Here is a 17,687-nt window from a genome sequence, read left to right on the forward strand (position 1 = left end):
TTCAGTCGTCTGCCGTGCATTTATTTGAGTGGATAAGGAAGCCCCACGCCGCGGAGTTATCGCCACCGCGCTACGAAGAGCACTGAGCCACGGCATATCGGTCACAGAATGGAAAGGGCTTCAAAAAAGAATGAAAAAACAAAACAGAAAGGCACAATGCGAGTTTTCCGCACGGCACAAACGTCGCACCCTTGCAATCCAAAGCAGATAACGCTGAGGTACTTCCCTCCTATGCGTCACAACGAGATGGAGAGCTCAAGGCATGGACGGTGCGTTGCAATTTTTTTGTACCTTTGCTTTATGTTAATTTGCTTGTCGCAGACCAACCTGTGGAGTTTTTTACACACCCATGTCAACGGTTTTAAGGTGTGGCTCATTGTTGTCGGAAAGGGTTCCGGGGTGATAAGGAAGTTCCGCGTTAACTTCGCCTCTACGGTGGCTGTTGAATACACGTAGCGTGACTTTCGCGGTGTGATATGACGCCGCAAATGAGGTGCGCAGTATTGTCTCCGCCTAGCGGAAAGTGAATTACAAATTAGTAAGGTTTATAAAGGGGTATGCGAAGCGAGAGCTCCGTTTATTGTTCTTACCTGGCTTTGATGAGCATTTGAATCGCAGTGACGATAGATGTGATCCGACTGGCACAGATATATCTAAATAACCGGCTGTGTGACTGTATACGTGTATGTATGTATGTATGTATGTATGTATGTATGTATGTATGTATGTATGTATGTATGTATGTATGTATGTATGTATGTATGTATGTAGAGCCAGTCCCCAGCAGCTGCATTGCCCCTACCCAAGGCGGCGGGAAGGCAAGCAATACAGCTGGAGGTGCTAAGAATCTCTGGGTCCGGGCGGGCAGGTCGCCAATGGGATTTGTTTATTTGTGCATTTAATGCTGGAACTATTCAAGCGAAGCAAGTTTATCAGTGCTTCTGCATAAATTATGTCATGTTCGATGGGACGTAGTAGGGTTAGGCGAGGTAAGGCGGGATATGGAGGGATTTCTGGAGCTTCATACTGGTGATATTTTACATTATTCCGGGCATTCCGGAACACACCACTCAGGTGCGCGGTTTCTGGTTCATAGGCATATAGCAGGGAATGTCAAACTTCACAGCATTAAGTAGCGTGTTGCTTCTCCCGTTATTAGGACACGTCGCCTGTGGTGCAGGTCTATGCGCCTACATCCACTCAATGTAATGAGGCTGTGGACGTATTTTACGAATACATTGAATTAGCAATTACACAAGTAAAAGCACCGTAGAGTTATTATGGGTGACGGGTGACTTTAATGCAAACATAAGGGTACCAAAGATGGGGTAGCATGCGGTAGGAAAATTTGGTGTACATTCTAGAAACAACCATGGAGGCATGCTCGGTTTATTTCCCGAGAGGAATAATCTGCGCATATTTGCCGAGAGGAATAATCTTAGCGGCACCCTAACGCATGGGGAACGCGTGCCTGGCTGCCGACGCGGAGGTTCCTGGTCCGAAGAACCTGGTCGCACGCGGGGGTCTCATTGTGGCCAGATCTCGAATTGTCACTTGGGGACGTTGTGGCAGGTACGAAAATCCTGATTTTGATCTCCTGGGGAAAACGAGGAAAGAGAGAATTAGTACACTGACCAGGAAAACCCTCCTTGCCTAGTACAGGCTTGTAGGGCTGGACGTATCTCCACTGGGTTTCCAGCCAGCAGCCACACGACGCTTGTTCCTGTGAACGAAAGAGTTGCCTCGAGGGGGACATAAAACAGGTCGACAGGACTGAGGCTATCCGAATGGTTGAACAGAGTTTCCCAGACCTATACCGGTACTCGGAGCCCGCGAAAGGAAGAGTTGAGAAGCACACGTATTAGTAGAATTTTTGATGAATCGTCATTACCACTAATCGGGACCCCCCGGAGTCACGGGCTGTGAAACCGACTGCCACAGGTAGGGCGCGTGCTACCCCTCCCCCTCTAATATGTTTTCTCTGCCTCCGACAATCGCTGGCAAGAAAGAAAGCTTTCGGGTAAGCGGTAAACACGTTGCGGTGGTTGTAAAATTGGTGAATTGGCACCATCTGGTGCCCTCTCTGAGGTGAGATATCAGGCCTGACAAGGCACCAGACATCGTGGATCAGATTAAACTTTTTTGTCCCCATTCTTTTCGAATTTCCCAGAATCTATTCGCTTGTGTCTTTCCCCTTTGCCTTCAACCCAACCCTTTCCGCTACGTCTTAGGACATATCAGGGGGTCTTTCCAAGCCTGTACTCCTGTCGGTGGGTCGCTGATTACTGTTGTAGCGAAAGCTAAATTACACCACCTCGGGCAGTCTTCGCGTAGTGACCAGTTCTGACCTTGAGAGCTAGAGGTCAAACCACACCCCCTTCCGCAAGCGCCAGGATTGGAGCAGCGCCCGATGACGGAGAGAGATAGGCTAGGAGGGAACGGAAACGCGCTCAGGACACGTGCCGCCACATGGCCGAGGAAGGCGATGACGCCGCCGCAGCAGCGATAAGTGCACGCGAAGAAAGGAAGGCGACGCGCGCGCAGAGCCATGTGCGATGGAGTAGATCGATGATCCAGCTGTGGTTGCTCGTACGCCGGCGACGCCTAAACAACGCCGTGAGGCGAAAAATAGGAAACAGGGTACTGTTGCGTCCGGCTTCGCTACCTTCAAGTTTTACGCGGTTGTGGGGGATTCCTTCCTCTTTTCCAAATATTTTTGTCTCCACCATCGGGTGGTCAAAATTCCGCTTGCCAGTTGGCTGAATCATTTATTTTACTGTGGGTCATAAAGTGTTTGCACTTCATGTGGTACCTGTCAAGACACTAAATGCATAATATTTTGTCTCATTATTTCAATGTAGTAACACCTGCATTTATCATTTTTTGCCGCTACATATCTTTGTAAGTATTCATATACAGACTGAGATGCGCTCTGGTGAACAAAACCCGACGTTGGTTTTCTTTGGGTAGGTTAGTGCGGTGGCGGTGGCTGACCAAGGGTCCTGTACAATTGTTACCAACCACCGCCAGTTCCAAACTTGAGTTTATTTGATTTAAACTTCATTGAAACTTCCGCAGCGGCGCTCATGGAAAGGTACACTCACGGAAAAATCAAATGAGAACTCAGAAGGACGAACTACATCATGCAACATTATCGAACATGGATAGTTGTTGCAAAATACCTGCCAACTAGTGGTATTATTTGGAACAATACATTTTTACACTTTGTACTATAACAATGAAACGCAACAATTCGGCTTGCACGGAATAAAATCGCGTTTCTTTTGTGTTCCGCTTCATATTGCCGTGTTCGCGTTTCATTCGTCTATGACTACATGGCAAAACAAAAAGCCCCACCAACATAAAAGTTTTGCACGTCCGTCTTAGCCATAGAAAGCAGGTGAGCAATGGAAGCGGTTACCATGACCATCCCGTGCTCGCTGTACCGCGCAATCAAAGCTGCCCTCCTATCAGCAGGCAATCAAACCCTTCGCTGATTTGTTTCTCACAAACAGTTCGGCTCTTTCGTGGCCAGAGCGTCAACGCAGGCGTATGCTTGTGGTCCACTGCTATCAGCAAACCCCTTGCTTGATTCTTTGCTTCCAATTTACGGTATGTGTTTTGCGCGAAATACAGGCGTTTTTGAAATTTTCTTACAGCACTGCGAACTATTTCCCACAGTCGCAGCTTTTCATCAAAGCATTCAGGCCGTTTACTTTTGACCGCTTACAGACCGCGACCAGACGCTGTCGGCTTGGGGAGTGAAGAAGAGGATTCACGAATCCCTTTCAGTCAAGTAAGGCGGGGGCCTAGGGCTCTTCAGCTGTCATTTATATTTATTTATTTTTTTACAAACACTGCAGGCCCTATTTGGGCCCAAGCAGGAGAGAGTGCATACAATGTACTGTAACATTAGTTACAACTACGGGTAACACATATTTTAGTAGAATAAAAAGGAAAATGTGCTTCGCAATTCGGAATACAACCGCAATATAGCAATAAATAAATATCCAAACTCATAAAATGAAACCCAATACACAACAGAAATATAGGGGTAATAAACATGTACGTATAGCGATGCAATACATAAAGAAAATTACGAACTGTACATAAAATGAAAAGCGAACGCGAGAAGCAGCGGCCTTCATTGCGGCACAGTAAAAAAACAATTTTATTGGTCAAAGGAAAGGTTGTTTTTAAGCTGAATGAACACTTCTGTTGCGTTAGCGTTAACTACTTCTTCGTGTAATTTATTACACACTGAAATTGCATGCAGAAGAAGAGAATATTATTGTATGTTAATATTACTAAATCGTTGCTTAACTCTTTTCTTGTGGTTTGTACTTTCCATCCGCATGGGGGCTCAGTTTAGTAACTTTCAAGAGGTATTTTGTAGTGACCGTGGTACAGCTGGTATAAAAACTTAGTGCGAGATACAGTTCTGCGATGAGCAATTTTTTTTTTCTTCAATTTTGCCCTATCGCGAAGAACGGAGACGCTGGTAAAACGCGTGTATTTGGAGTATATAAACTGAACGGCTAAATTTCGCAGTCTTTCTATTTTCTTGAATATGTATCTCTGGCGCGCATTCCATATCAGATCCGCATATTTTAATTTTGGTCTGACCAGAGATTTGTACGCTTTTAACTTTACTGTCGATGAGGTACGACCCCATTTCAGTTTCAAAATGCCCGCTTTTTTAGCGCCCTTCCGCCACCTCTTTCTATATGGGGTTCCTAACTTAGATTGCTTGCCAGTGTAACACCAAAATACTTCACTAGCTGTGTTTAATTTATATAAGCAATATAATTTAATACAATCAAATTCCAAGCGTTATTTTTTGTTAGTAAATGTAATAGCCACCGTCTTAGAAGTATTAAGTTTAAAGCCCCATCTTTCACACCATACACTGATAGAGTGCAACGCATCATTGAGTCTTACTTGATCGGAATGTTGAGTTACATTGGCACAAACAACACCATCGTCCGCAAACAGCCGGATCTTCACAGGTGAATAAACAGATAAATAGGTATCATTTATATAGACTAAGAACAATAAACAAACGAGCACTGATCCTTATGACACTCCTGAGTACACATCCGATGTATCGGAAACGTAGTCAGTAATGGCCACGTGTTGTTTTTGTTATGACAAGTAATCTGCTATCCAACGGAAAATATTGCGCTTAACGCCCATAGAGAGTGTTTTGGTTACTAAGTAACCATGCGGAACTACATCAAACGCTTTGAAAAAGACCAAAAACCCTTCGCCAATTTGACCCCTCCTATTCAGTGCATTTACAAAATCACCCGTTATCTCAGCTAACTGTGTTGTGGTGAATAAACCAGTCGTAAAGCCATGCTGATTTACATGAAGTAAATTATTGTTCTCTAGGTGTCTCATAATTGTCTCAAATGAAACTTGCTCGAGCAGTTTACAAGTTGTGGATGGTAGGGAAACTTGCCTGTAATTATTTAATTCTAAAGGGGATCCAGACATGTGAATCGGAACTATTCTTGCAACGCACCAGTCATCGGGTATCACGAAGGCTTTTAGAGATGTTTTATATATGTTTCTGTTATGTATTGTGCTGTCGACCAGGGGCAGGACAAGTCATTATGACAATCAAGTTAAAAAAAAAGAAACTTCCAGAACACTTAGGCACACCTTATGAATTGTGAATGCAAAATAATTAATAACCAGTGGCACGCCGTTGAGGCCCCTCACGGCATCCGCTGTAAGTAATTGTGGCTATAGCGCTGTTGTATGAGATCAGCGGAGATGTGGTAGATATGACATATGACCTATAGATGGTGCGAAACACCGAGCTTACAGCCAGAGTTGCACTAAGCTTTGCACGAGACTCTAGTCTAGCATCGCGGCCCTTTGTGATTTCTTTTTAATAAGCTCGCGTGCGGGAATACGTCGCAATTGTGTACCGGCATTTTCTGGGCTTTTGGCGCAGAAGCCAATGCCGACGCATTCGTTTTTCCTCTGGTTATTTGATGCCCGCGCAATAAATTCCTATCGGTCAGTTTCAAGCCAAACTCTGGTCGAATCATAGATGGCATTGCTGCATGTTGCGCTCTAACCCCTGCCATTCCGGTAAAGCAGCCAGCCGTGCCGTCAGCTTGTAGGCACCGTGGCCACCATCTTTTTTGAGTTCGCGCACACCATGAGCCAGCGATTTTGGTTCCACGTGTACCAATTTACAGTTTAACAGATAAATGTCTGTTTTGGTTTATAAAGAGCATTTCATTTCGGCTGAGGGATGGTTGCTTGATGAGCAGAGATGACTTGCGATGAAAGAAGAAAAACATCACAAAACACTTTTACTTTAAAACAAAGCAATTGCCAAATTGCATTGGTCAATTCATTTTAAGTATATGCATGAGTGTTCGGCTGATGAGTATCACTGGTGTTGTCAGTAAAAAATGGCCGTATAAAGACGTTATGGCAGTATAAAAATATACAATATACCAGCATAAAGGAGTCGATGTGTGCTGTTTAATATTTGGCGGACAGTCCAGTTCAATTTTAAGAAAATGTCTTTTAGCTATTCAATCTAAATGGGGGAGCAATATTTATTCTGGGGACTTTAGGTATTCTTTTTGTGCATTTAAAGAACGCCTATTGGGGAGCTATTTCTTTTCTATCTAAAAAAACGAACCACAAGCTTTCCATTAGGTGATCTTCTGTGCATGAGTATTGCATCTTCGGTATGAGGGGTAAGATTTTTTGAGCGGATCGCAGGCTATTGAACAGTATTTGAATTAGATGTGACATAGGCTGTAAAAGTTGCCTAATAGAAATTATGACATTGTGACGTCTGCATCTGTTTATTTTGGTGCTACAGATAAACATACATCTCGAACAATATCCTGGAGCCATAAATTATTTCTTTATTAGATGTTTTCAAATATACAGGTTTCATAAAATTATGATGACGTCCTCCTGCGTTAACCTTGTGTAAATATTCTGAAGGTTAGCGTTCAAAAGCGGCGGAGTATCATGGCGTGTAACTTCATTAAACAAAATAACTTGATTGACCCCATTTGCAAAGTTACAAATGTATAAAGGTGACGCCAGTGACCCAGGGTGCGTTTGTGTGGGACACCTCAGGTAGAGGAAAGGCAATTCGAACATAGTGTATATTAACCACAATTCTATGTCGGTTTCACACGTATCTTGCGCCTGAATTTATTATACGATACATTGAGCAATATGATTTAGTAGGCGAATTAGTTTGGAAAGAAGTTTTCGATAGAGTTTTAAGATTACGCACTTGATCCCCAGTATTCGAAAGGCTATCAGCAAGTTATATCAGCGGCATTCGTGCTAGAAAGACCATCCATAAACCACTGCTCGACCCATGATGGTACGCCATTCATAAACGGAAAACGCTGCAACTCTTACAGGCTCGAGAACCTTAAAGGGACCCTGCAACACTTTCGATAAACGCTTTCATTCTTTCCTTCGCGTCTGGGAGCACTGCGAAAGCTACTTTTATCGCCAGCCCGGAGCGCCACTGCGTGGTTTAGTCGTCGCCCCAGATACGCCTTCAGTTTCTGCTTTGTCTTTGTGGCTTTATTATTAAAGTTGCTATCGAAAAGCGCGCATTGATACAACTGAAGGAAAACCAGACAACAGCCGCTACATGGCCTCAGTGACGTAATTCGGGCCGTCGAAGAACGTGAAGAGGGGGAAAGAAAGAAAAAATTTTCGAGCGAGTTTCCAAGTTGTCTGATTGGCACAGAGCAGTAATTTTTGGCTAAGATACTTTGCGACCCGCTAACCTAAGTACTGGATGTGTTGCGTAACTACGTTCTGCAAGCATTTAAAATTTCCCCAAAAGTTGAAGAAACTGTTGCAGGGCCCGTTTAAAACAAGATGTTAGCACAATAGAAGGTCCGCGCATGCACATGCTCCGTACCGCGGGGGCAGTTTGTTCGGAGGCTCTCAGCGCTGGCGACTCTACAAAGCGCATCAACCAGGTGGCCGTAATCACTGCCAATCCGGTTCCTAATTGTTAAATTTGTCTAGGTTTGGCGTAGATTTCGATTACTGAATCCTCAGGTGGTTTCAGTCATTTGAAGTTACGCCAGGAAATGCTGCTTGAAATACGTACAAAAGTCTCCGAGTTTACCGCGCTCCAAAACAACGGGTTGACTCATACCAGCCCCTCATTTTCATGAATATTAGAAACCTACTACTCCCTCGTCTAACGCGCATTTGTATCCTCGGACGTAGGTGGCAACAAAACAGAAAAAGCCCATCCAGAATACCAAACATAGTACGCGGGCATATTAAACAACTCTATCACGTCACCCAAAGCATTGCCAAATAAAATCACAGCCGGAAAGACTATGTACTCCGCAAAATCAGGCAAATGAATCAGCAATATTTACACCAATAATGCATGCGGACCACTAAGTCCGCTTTACAGAAGCCCAGATGTCTTTACCTGAAGCCTTCATATGTAAGTCATTAGCATCGAAATCTGGTCCCTCCGCATGCCTTCAAATGTTTAATTGAATGAAGCGCACGACGTAATGCCCTCTAGAAGACAACCGCAGCTAATCACAAGGCTTAGCACTACCGCCTCAGCACCCCCAAGAAGGGCCGTGCAATTATGAGACACCAGATTACTCCAATTCATTCCTACTACACATTACTGACCCAGCACCCCAGCCACCCTGGATTAATCTACATCGCATCAAAGTTACGTCTCTCCATACTGTGTAACACGGAACCCAGGAAATATTCAGCACAAACACATACCTAAACTGATCAGCTTCTGCCACCTCCGGTACTACACAAGGACTTGGACATGTACTACACAAACACCACCTCCTTCAACCTCAACCGTAAGACTGCATCAAGCCGCCTCGCCCCCTAGAAGTTCGCCATGCTAAGTGATATTGCTTCCCTACTCGGGCCTAGACTCGAGCAATCACCAAGGCCATCCCACACTACCCCACCAGAAGGACACCATTAGAGTACGGATAGACAGCCACGGTGCACTCTGTGAGTTTACTACCAGCACAGTCCACACAAATATGAACACCTTCACCCATACTTCAACAAGCATCTCGGACTCTACGTATTTATGGAATGGGTTGGATCCCCGGCAAGCAGGGCAGAGAGGGTAGCGAAAACGCTCACGCTCTTGTTAGCTACCGTTAACCGAGCAACCCCGCTCCTTGAACAAACGATTTCTGCATTACACTCGCCAGAAAATGAAACAGCTCAGCTAATTACGGCGCCTTCAGGTCTACCCTCAACGCACTTTGCACGCTGTCAACCCACCTACATCCGTCAAGCACAAACCAACACTCTTCCGTGTGTATATTTTTCGCCCCAGTGAATACTCAACCATCCAGACCTTCTATGGTGTCCGGTATGCGCTGTGTCCCCAACATGCAATTCGCAGAGGGAGTCTGCTCGGTGGATCAATAACTAGAATTGATGAGATAAATTGATTGATTGTAGGGTTTAACGCGCCGACGCAACGCAGGCGATGAGGCGCGCCGTAGTGGAGGGCTCCGGATTAATTTTGACCACCTGGGGATCTTTAACGTGCGCCGAAATCTCGTACACACGGGCGTTTTTGCTTTTCGCCTCCATCAGAAAAGCGGCCGCCGCGGCCGGGAATGGAACCCGCGACCTCGTGCTCAGCAGCGCAACGCCGTAGCCACTGAGCCACCGCGGCGGGTAATTGATGAGATAAATTAAACTGTAGTATTTTTCCAGGCAATCTCCGTTGAAGTGTATGTTAAAAATCCCCCCAATTCGTACTGCGACTAATTTCCGGCAAGTATAATTCTAACTACGCTCCAATGCCTGAAGAGTTGGAGCCTGTAGCCAAACGGCGGCATCGTAAAGGCTGCAGCGCCAGGCAACGAAGCTTCGAGGCCCCAATAGAACCCCTTTAATGGCGTGCGATGAGAACACATCTCAAATAAACAATTGCGATTACACTCGTGCACTATGTTCCAGAAGCCACATGTTTTTCGTGTGCAATTTGGAAGAGCGCCTGGCAAAAAGCAAGAAAAGCGCCCCGCCACCCTTACAGCGTGCTTGGGGGAAAGTGGCAGCCTTCATGATTGCAAAGTGCTATGAGCACTACGGCTTCGCAATGCAAGCTGTGCAAGGAAGCAAGCGACCTGCGCTCGAAGAGTGGAAGCTTTGGAAGATACTTTCTTTCTGGACAACCCGATGTGCACGGAAGAGCACATCGGGTTAAGTGATGATGACATCATTTCCTACCGCAGATGCGCACAGCGTGTTCTAGCCAGCGACGACTGATAAGGAAGTGGAGGGCCGAGCACTCTGTGTACTCCACTGCGAAAGTCAAAGCCGTAATGGATGCCGCCCGTCTCGTTCCCCCCCCCCCCCACCACCGCAAAATGAAAGAAAAAAGCAGCAATATTTACACGAATAATGCATGCGGACCCCTAAATCCGCATGCATCGAGAACAAAAAGCATTCGAGAAAACTGGCTGGTTATGTAAACGTGCCAACTGTTGCCTGCACGGACGAAGGGGAGACCGCCATCATTGACTTTCCCTAGAAAAATTGTTCTTATTCTTTACCGCTTTCCGAAAGCATGTCTTTTCGTTCGTCAGATCCGCTACATGCAGGTTTCATTATATCGAACTATAAGGGCTACTCTGTGTGAAAGTGCGTATTTAAGGGCTTGTTGGTACATGATATCGTGTAAAAACAGCGCGGAAGACGGAACTAAAAAAGGAACAGACGACACAGCGAAGGAACAGCGCTTGTGTCGTCTGTTCCTTGAGTAGTCCCGTCTTCCGCGCTGTTTTAAACGATACCCTGTGCGGTTCGAATTACCGAGCTTTTACTAGATTAGCCGTGTCCTCGTGCCACTCATTCATCACACTACCTTTCCCCGACACTATCAACTTCACCGCACTCTATTGCTCTGTGAGCCGGGTCACTCCTCTGTGAATTTCTGTGCGACGTTATGGTCCCAACTCTTGGAGCGTGTAACTTCACAGCTGCACAGCTTCCCGTAACACAGCGGCGTTTATGGTCGCAAGCCAGTGCCACGTTTTTATATCCTAGCTAAACCTCCCCCTTTAATCGACAAGTTTCCACGATTTGCACGTTGTTGTCCCTCCGTCCGTCGGTCTGTCTGTCTGTCTTCTTCTCTCTGTCTCACTGTCATGCTCCGCTCGATATCCATAACAAACCAAACCAAAATATTAACATAGTATGCCCATTGCTGTTTCTGGGGTTTGTAACCTCACCATCACGTGAATACTACTCGTGCTCTGGGCTAAAGCATCCCGCTTTCCTTTTTTTCTTCCAACGCAGCGGGGAAATGTCGACGTGCCGCGAACGACCACCTGCTTATATTGCAAGAAAATTGTCAAAGTGTCGAACATGCAGCGGCACCTCCAAGCTTGCTCGAAACGTCAAGTCGCATTGGAAAGCACCGACTTGACAAAGGATGCAAAACGTGGCACGGTAAGCAATAGCCTACGTTACCTTTCGGCTCCTCACTTGCACGCGAAATGTATGAGGAACTGTGAGCTCTTTAAACGGACACTGCATACAAGACGCAAATTGGCACCACGGAAAACGCGGATGTTTTAGACACTTGTACATGCGGATTTTACATAAATGAATGACGCCATTTTGAATAATTTTTTGAATTCAGTGACATCTTTCTTATTTCTTGCTTCTGTCCATTTATTACAACGTAACTTACTCAAGCTGTTGCACAAATCATTCACAATGTTCCCTTCGTTCGAATAATCTAATTCGGCACAAGTTATAAGTAGCCTGCTTTCCACTAAACGTGAACAGTGCTCCGACTGCTAGTGGGGCAGTGACCCTGGTGGTTAATGAAACCTAAGCCAGTGCGGCCACGTTTTGTGCAGGAGGAATTAGGGATAAGTCTGAACCCGAACTGCACGGTTCAGACCTATTAACTTATTCCTCATCCACAAATGATCATGGTTGTCATGCACAAATGGCACTACTCTTAACGCGGCGTGCGCTAGCAGCTGGTTGTAAAAACTAGAGCTGGAAATCTTAGGGTTAGCGAAGACACCAGGTGGTCGCAGAATCAGTGACAAATTTTTATATTCTTTTCCTTGTTCTTTTTTGAAGCTTGATACAGACGCTCTAGCTGTTTTTCCTGGAATTGCACTAAACGCGACTCCTAGCAGACTTCACGTGCTTGCATTTGTCTTGTGTCCAGGAAAAGGCTAGGAACGTGACGTTCCTGATGCAAGCAGGCGTTGTTCGTGAAATGGTGACCATTGACTCCAGAAACGCGAATATCAATTCGCTCAAAGAAGTAGCGTGCAACATGATCCTGACAAAGGTAATGACACTCAAATCAGTAAGTCTAGCATCTTTTCTAGATATGCGATACTTCATCCGCCACTGTGGGCAGCCAAGGATTTCTTATGGGTATGTTGAACCCCAGTGGTTCTTGCGTTGAAAGTAAGGTGAACACGGTTGAAATTGAGATCATCTAATGACTGATATAGCCAAGCGGGATACTACAGCGTCCAGCAATGAAAACCAACATTAAAGGGACAATCAGAATTGTTTTCGCGCTTAAACAGGTCTGTCAGTGCAGCCCCTTAGTTCTGCTTTTTTATAATGGGAAGATACCACTGCTCAGACATTTCTCACTTCACAAAATATAAACAACTTCCTCCTAGAAACAGGTCTCGCAAAAAAAACAAGCTGGTGATTAGAATACTCCCTAAAGCTAAATTTCTGCGCAGAGAAAACTGCGACCTTCTCGGCTACAACGCATACCTGCTCCGTCTCAGGTTCTCGTGATAAGCGTCCGTTCCGCCCGCTCTCATGATCAGCGAACGCACGGCAGCGCGCGCTATTCTGCCGTTATCGCGCAGCGCGTCGCCGGCACCAAGCATGTTGTTGCAAACCTCGTTTAGACGTCTCGTGCAAATGTCACGCGGTTCGGATGGGGAACTAGTGGAGGAAGAGCGCCGGGCGAAAGTGTGAGAGGGAGGGTTCTCTAAGGCGAGGAAGCGTGGCGAAAATGTGGGAGAGCAGTAAGAGATATGGAGCCATAGCAGCGCGTGCCGCCCTCCCCGTCGCGCTTTCCACAGACGCTCTTCTTCCGTTTTCCGCCGTTTTCTTCCTGCCTTCTGCGTCTCGTTAACTCACTCCGGCTACGCGTATATTGCCGTGGCCGCCGCAGCTACCCCCGCTAAAAAAACTGCACCGGCGCCAAAGTAAGGTTCAATAGAAAATTCCCTCTTGAATGGGGGAAGTGTAGACAACTGGGGTTTCATAAACGGAGTGCCTCCTTACATTTCCGTTCACTAAGATGCTCTAAATGACCAATTCTGCGGATTTCTTGCTAGCAATGCGTCGAGAAATTAAGTGTTTTATTCACAAAGTGCCTTTTTATTCGATTTCGTATAGGCTTTCTGTATACGTTCTTGGGTTTTGAGGTACGTAGAATTAGTGTTTGGCACAACTGCCATAGGTTTCATCTTCGCAGATGCGCTTAAACGGTATTTCACCCGTGCATGTTTTGTAGCTTAGTTTCAATGGCTGCGACATTTTTGCTAACACTGAATATTCCTCCGCAATACCACCCATTCATTTATAGATAAACATTCCAATGCCCAGCTCCCTCTTCACTCAACGTTCTCTACAGCAAATAATATGTCGAGTATTCAAGTCAGTTCCCCCCTCTCAGTAATAGCCTTGCGTAATTCTGTGATGCCTGCGTTAGACCTAGCAAGCTGCCTTGTCTAGTGAAAGATCGCTTGTTAACGTTCTAAGACTTACATATTCAGGCACCCTCCGCTGTATTGGTGCCTTTACCGTTGCCGCGGTCACGTGATATTTCGCTGCCGCTGACTGGGAAACGTAGTTTTCGCTATCTCCAGCTGTTTTTCAACCATGCTTTTTTTAACGGTGAACCATGATGATGTTGCTCTTACGTTGGGTTCGCACTGGGCCCTGAACGTATTCTGGTATGTGTAAAATGCCGCGCTACTGGCTTTCATGTCGTAATGGCTACGAATGCCATCGGTCCTGTGACACCATTGTAAACTGCTTCACATTTCCAGTAATTGCGATGGCGTGACCTCTGCCTAAAAATAGAAGTAAAAAATTTCCTGCAGACTGACGAGATAGAACTTCTCTTAGCAGTATGACGCTGGCCACACCTTTTTCACACTGTTCCCTGGTGACATAGTTTCTAGCCAACACCGTCAGTGACTCTCCAGAAAAGGGCCGCTTGGGTGGTTTTAACGAAAGGGAATCAGTAAAAAAGTAGTTCTGGCTAAAACAAGGTGAAGCATGAACCCAAAGCTGCCTGGAACAACAGCATCGACTGAAAACTTGTAACACAAGCTTATTTCACCATCCCTGACTTTTGATGCATTGACATCCAATTACAGGTCAAGTTCTATATTGGGAATTTTCTAAAGCACACGATGAACTCATTCCCACGCTCTTTACAGTTTTTACAGACAAACACAATATATTTGGAGAATCGTAATATGGGTTCCAGAAAGGTCATTCCACAAAAATCACTCTGTTAAATAGGAAAGAATATTTTCTGCATAATATTGACCAGAAAAACTTTGTACTAGAAATCTTAATCGATTTCTCAAAAGCGTTTGGTTTACTTAACTGAACCTTGCTTTTACAGAAATTACAATATGATACAATCCGTGGGACACAGTTTGAAATAAAGAAAATACTTCTGTTGCCGTAACCACTATGTATCAATCAATACCTGTGCATTTTACGTGCGGAGCACCTTATGACCGCACAATGTCCGTCGGCGTCCGTGCGCATAGCATTTACAATCGCAAAAAATCACACCGGCACCGGCAGGATTCGAGCGTGTGTCGGGTAGAGCAGACGGAGGTAGTGTCAGTAGTCTTACCGATTAGGCCACGACCGTTTTTTTGTAATTTTTTTAATGAATTAGGCCACGACCGTGAGTTAGTACCGCAGAGTCAAACGACTTACTCCCTCGCCTGTGACGGTGCGGAGTACTTTAGGACCTCCCATTGTCCGACTGCGTCCATCCGTGCGCACACCACCATCAAGAGAAATCCGATTTGAGTCGCGAGTTGCCGTTTCATTTAGGGAATAATGAAGGTGCAACTGAGCTCAAATCGAATGATGGTAGGGGCACAAATCGGATGTCTGTAGGGGCGCCACTTGGATGTCATTTCGTGTCACCGTACTCCGCACCCTCGCCATCATCCGCGGAGTGGAGATGCTGCCATTTTTTTACCTAAACCGGCATGGTATGGCGTCCCTCAAAATACCATAGTGGAGCTTATCTATTTAACATATACATTCAGGGAATCGATCAGTCAGCGAAATTTCTTATCTGCGCTCGCGACACCAGCTTATTTCCTACTGATACTGAATGCAAAAAAAAAAACTCTGTGAGCGGGGCAACGAATTTCTAGCAAAATTAGCTGAGTGGTCCTCAGCTAACGGCCTAACCAATAATACAGGGAAACGAAAGCGGTAAGTGTTAGAGTAACAGGCAAGCGCATGACGCCCGATGCGCTCTTTCTGAACAGAAGTAGAATCGAAGTAGTTGACAGGATTGAAACACTACGTATTACTTCCTCTGAACATATGCTCTGTGATTTCCTGATGGATCATAATATTTACATCATAATTTGACAATCTCATAATATATGCTACAGTAAAGTTACGATACCTCGAGAAAATTTCTTGCTTTCACCACACTACATATTACAGAGACTCGACCACAACCATAAAGTAGATTATTATCGGAGCAAAAGTGAGTTGTTTAAGTTACCTTTCTTTCCCAAGACTATCCGGGAATGGAACGCCTGCCTACTGCAAGAGTCAACATTGTTGATAACGAGGCGTTTGTGAAGGCTTTTTAAAAACGTATATCCGCATGCATGTATAAGTGTAAATTGTAATTTGTTTACTCTCATTGTTTTTGCTTGCATTGCACTTTTCCATATATATAGCTCTCCACTGTAATGTCAGTAGTGGGAACGTGGATAAATAAATAAATATGAAAATAAATTAATTTATAAATAAATAAATCAATCAATAAATAAATACATAAATCGTACAGTTACCTAACTAGCCTGAACTGTTTGCATATTTTATCGAACTCGCGACTTACTTCCTACGCAGACCAATCTTCTATTAAACAGTTCATTGTTTTTGTCTTACATACATATTTCTACCTTGTACGGGGCGCCACGACTTCTTCACAGATGACCAACCTCGAGCGTCTTCAAAATAAAACAGTTCGCCTAATTTCAAACACCCCTTTCGAAACTTCAGCCGGTCCTCCTCTTAAAAAACTCTACCTTATTAGTCTAGACAATGTTTATTATCATCGCCTAAGCACGGCTTTAAGAGGCCAGGCAAGGCGGAACAGAAAACGTTTGACTTGTTCTGCGCAAATCATTTTCAATGCACCTGTACACACAACCATCGAGATGTTGAACATCAGACAGCTCGCTGTTGCTGGACCAATTACGGTAGTCAAATTTTGTCACACACTTGCCAAAATCTTCTAAATCTGTGTTTTGAACGTGACGTCGACACGCATTCTGTTAAAATTCCGGACCTTTTACGTATGTACCTGCAATAATGATGGATTCTTTTATTTTTGATTTTATTTTATTCGAAAGTTAACTGGTTCTTTGTGTGCATGTAAGCAATGTCCAGCTGGAAGTTGTATAAAATTGGGCCTTCTCATTTCTGCTTTATTTATTCACTTTTGTTGTAACAGTATATTTTTCTAATTTTTAATGCATACTACGACAAAACACGGTGTTATTGTCATTGCGTTGTATTAATTATACGCGAATTATATAGGATGCATACCGTCACGCGCCATCTGCTGCCCATTCATACGTACGGCGCGCGAGCTCGCCAAGCTGTCCATAGCAGCTTTTTTTATCGCCCCATAACATCTTGAGAAGATCATGAACTATACTTCTTTTCCATTTATTTTCGACAACATGCCGAGCAAAGCTTAAACAAACTGATCTACAAAAATGAGATATAGAAAAAACAATGCGGAACCAATGTGATCCCACTCTAATGGCAGAGGAGTAGGTCAAACCGTTTGTAGGTAGAGTACGCCGCTATCTTTGACGTAATATTGAGTATATGATTACACAAAAATAGACCGAAGCCATGCGTGTATCTAAATGGCTAAAATGATTTCAGAGCTTCCGGATAACGGTTAATCAAATAACAAAACAAAAATCCAGAGCCGTTTTTTACGAGAAATATTCTTGAAGCGCCAAGATTCCTCAATGCAAACGGAGTGGAATCAGAGTCCAAAATTCACGCTCCCGAAGTCCATAAACCAAACTTCTGGAGTGCAATGGCAAATGTTGCGTCAACTCAGCCAATGTCCAGAGCCAACGCCCGCGCAACGAACCCAGTGGAAATGCTGAGTGAAGCGACTGCGGTGATGCTGCAAACTGATTGACGTCGGCTTCAGAACGCAAACATTCAAGGTTGGGTGTGACCGTAGGAAGCTTTTTTTTGTGCATACCCATCATGTACAGTTCGCTTTCCTACAGAGCGTTTTGGCGTGACTACATCGCCATCACTGAGGCACAGAAAGGTGGCGGGGAATGCCACGCGATCAAAGTGAAACTTGCGCACACTGCATTCAAGGG

The 17,687-nt window shown here is 44.8% G+C and overlaps 1 protein-coding gene across 2 annotated transcripts in view; it reads left to right on the forward strand.

The window, feature by feature from the left end:
- Nucleotides 1–206: 206 nt before the first annotated feature.
- The window catches only part of LOC144139448 (uncharacterized), a 33,800-nt gene continuing 16,319 nt past the window's right edge, over nt 207–17,687 (forward strand). For both annotated transcript variants that reach the window (XM_077671786.1, XM_077671787.1), the window contains exons 1-4: nt 207–269; nt 3,733–3,796; nt 11,341–11,493; nt 12,233–12,358. In XM_077671786.1, coding sequence (XP_077527912.1) covers nt 232–269; nt 3,733–3,796; nt 11,341–11,493; nt 12,233–12,358 — 381 coding nt within the window. In that variant the 5' untranslated portion in view covers nt 207–231. The remainder of the gene's footprint in view (nt 270–3,732; nt 3,797–11,340; nt 11,494–12,232; nt 12,359–17,687) is intronic.

Source organism: Haemaphysalis longicornis, unplaced genomic scaffold, assembly GCF_048455015.1.
Source record: "Haemaphysalis longicornis isolate Haplotype H1 unplaced genomic scaffold, Haemaphysalis longicornis Haplotype H1 scaffold_5, whole genome shotgun sequence".
NCBI lineage: Eukaryota > Metazoa > Arthropoda > Arachnida > Ixodida > Ixodidae > Haemaphysalis > Haemaphysalis longicornis.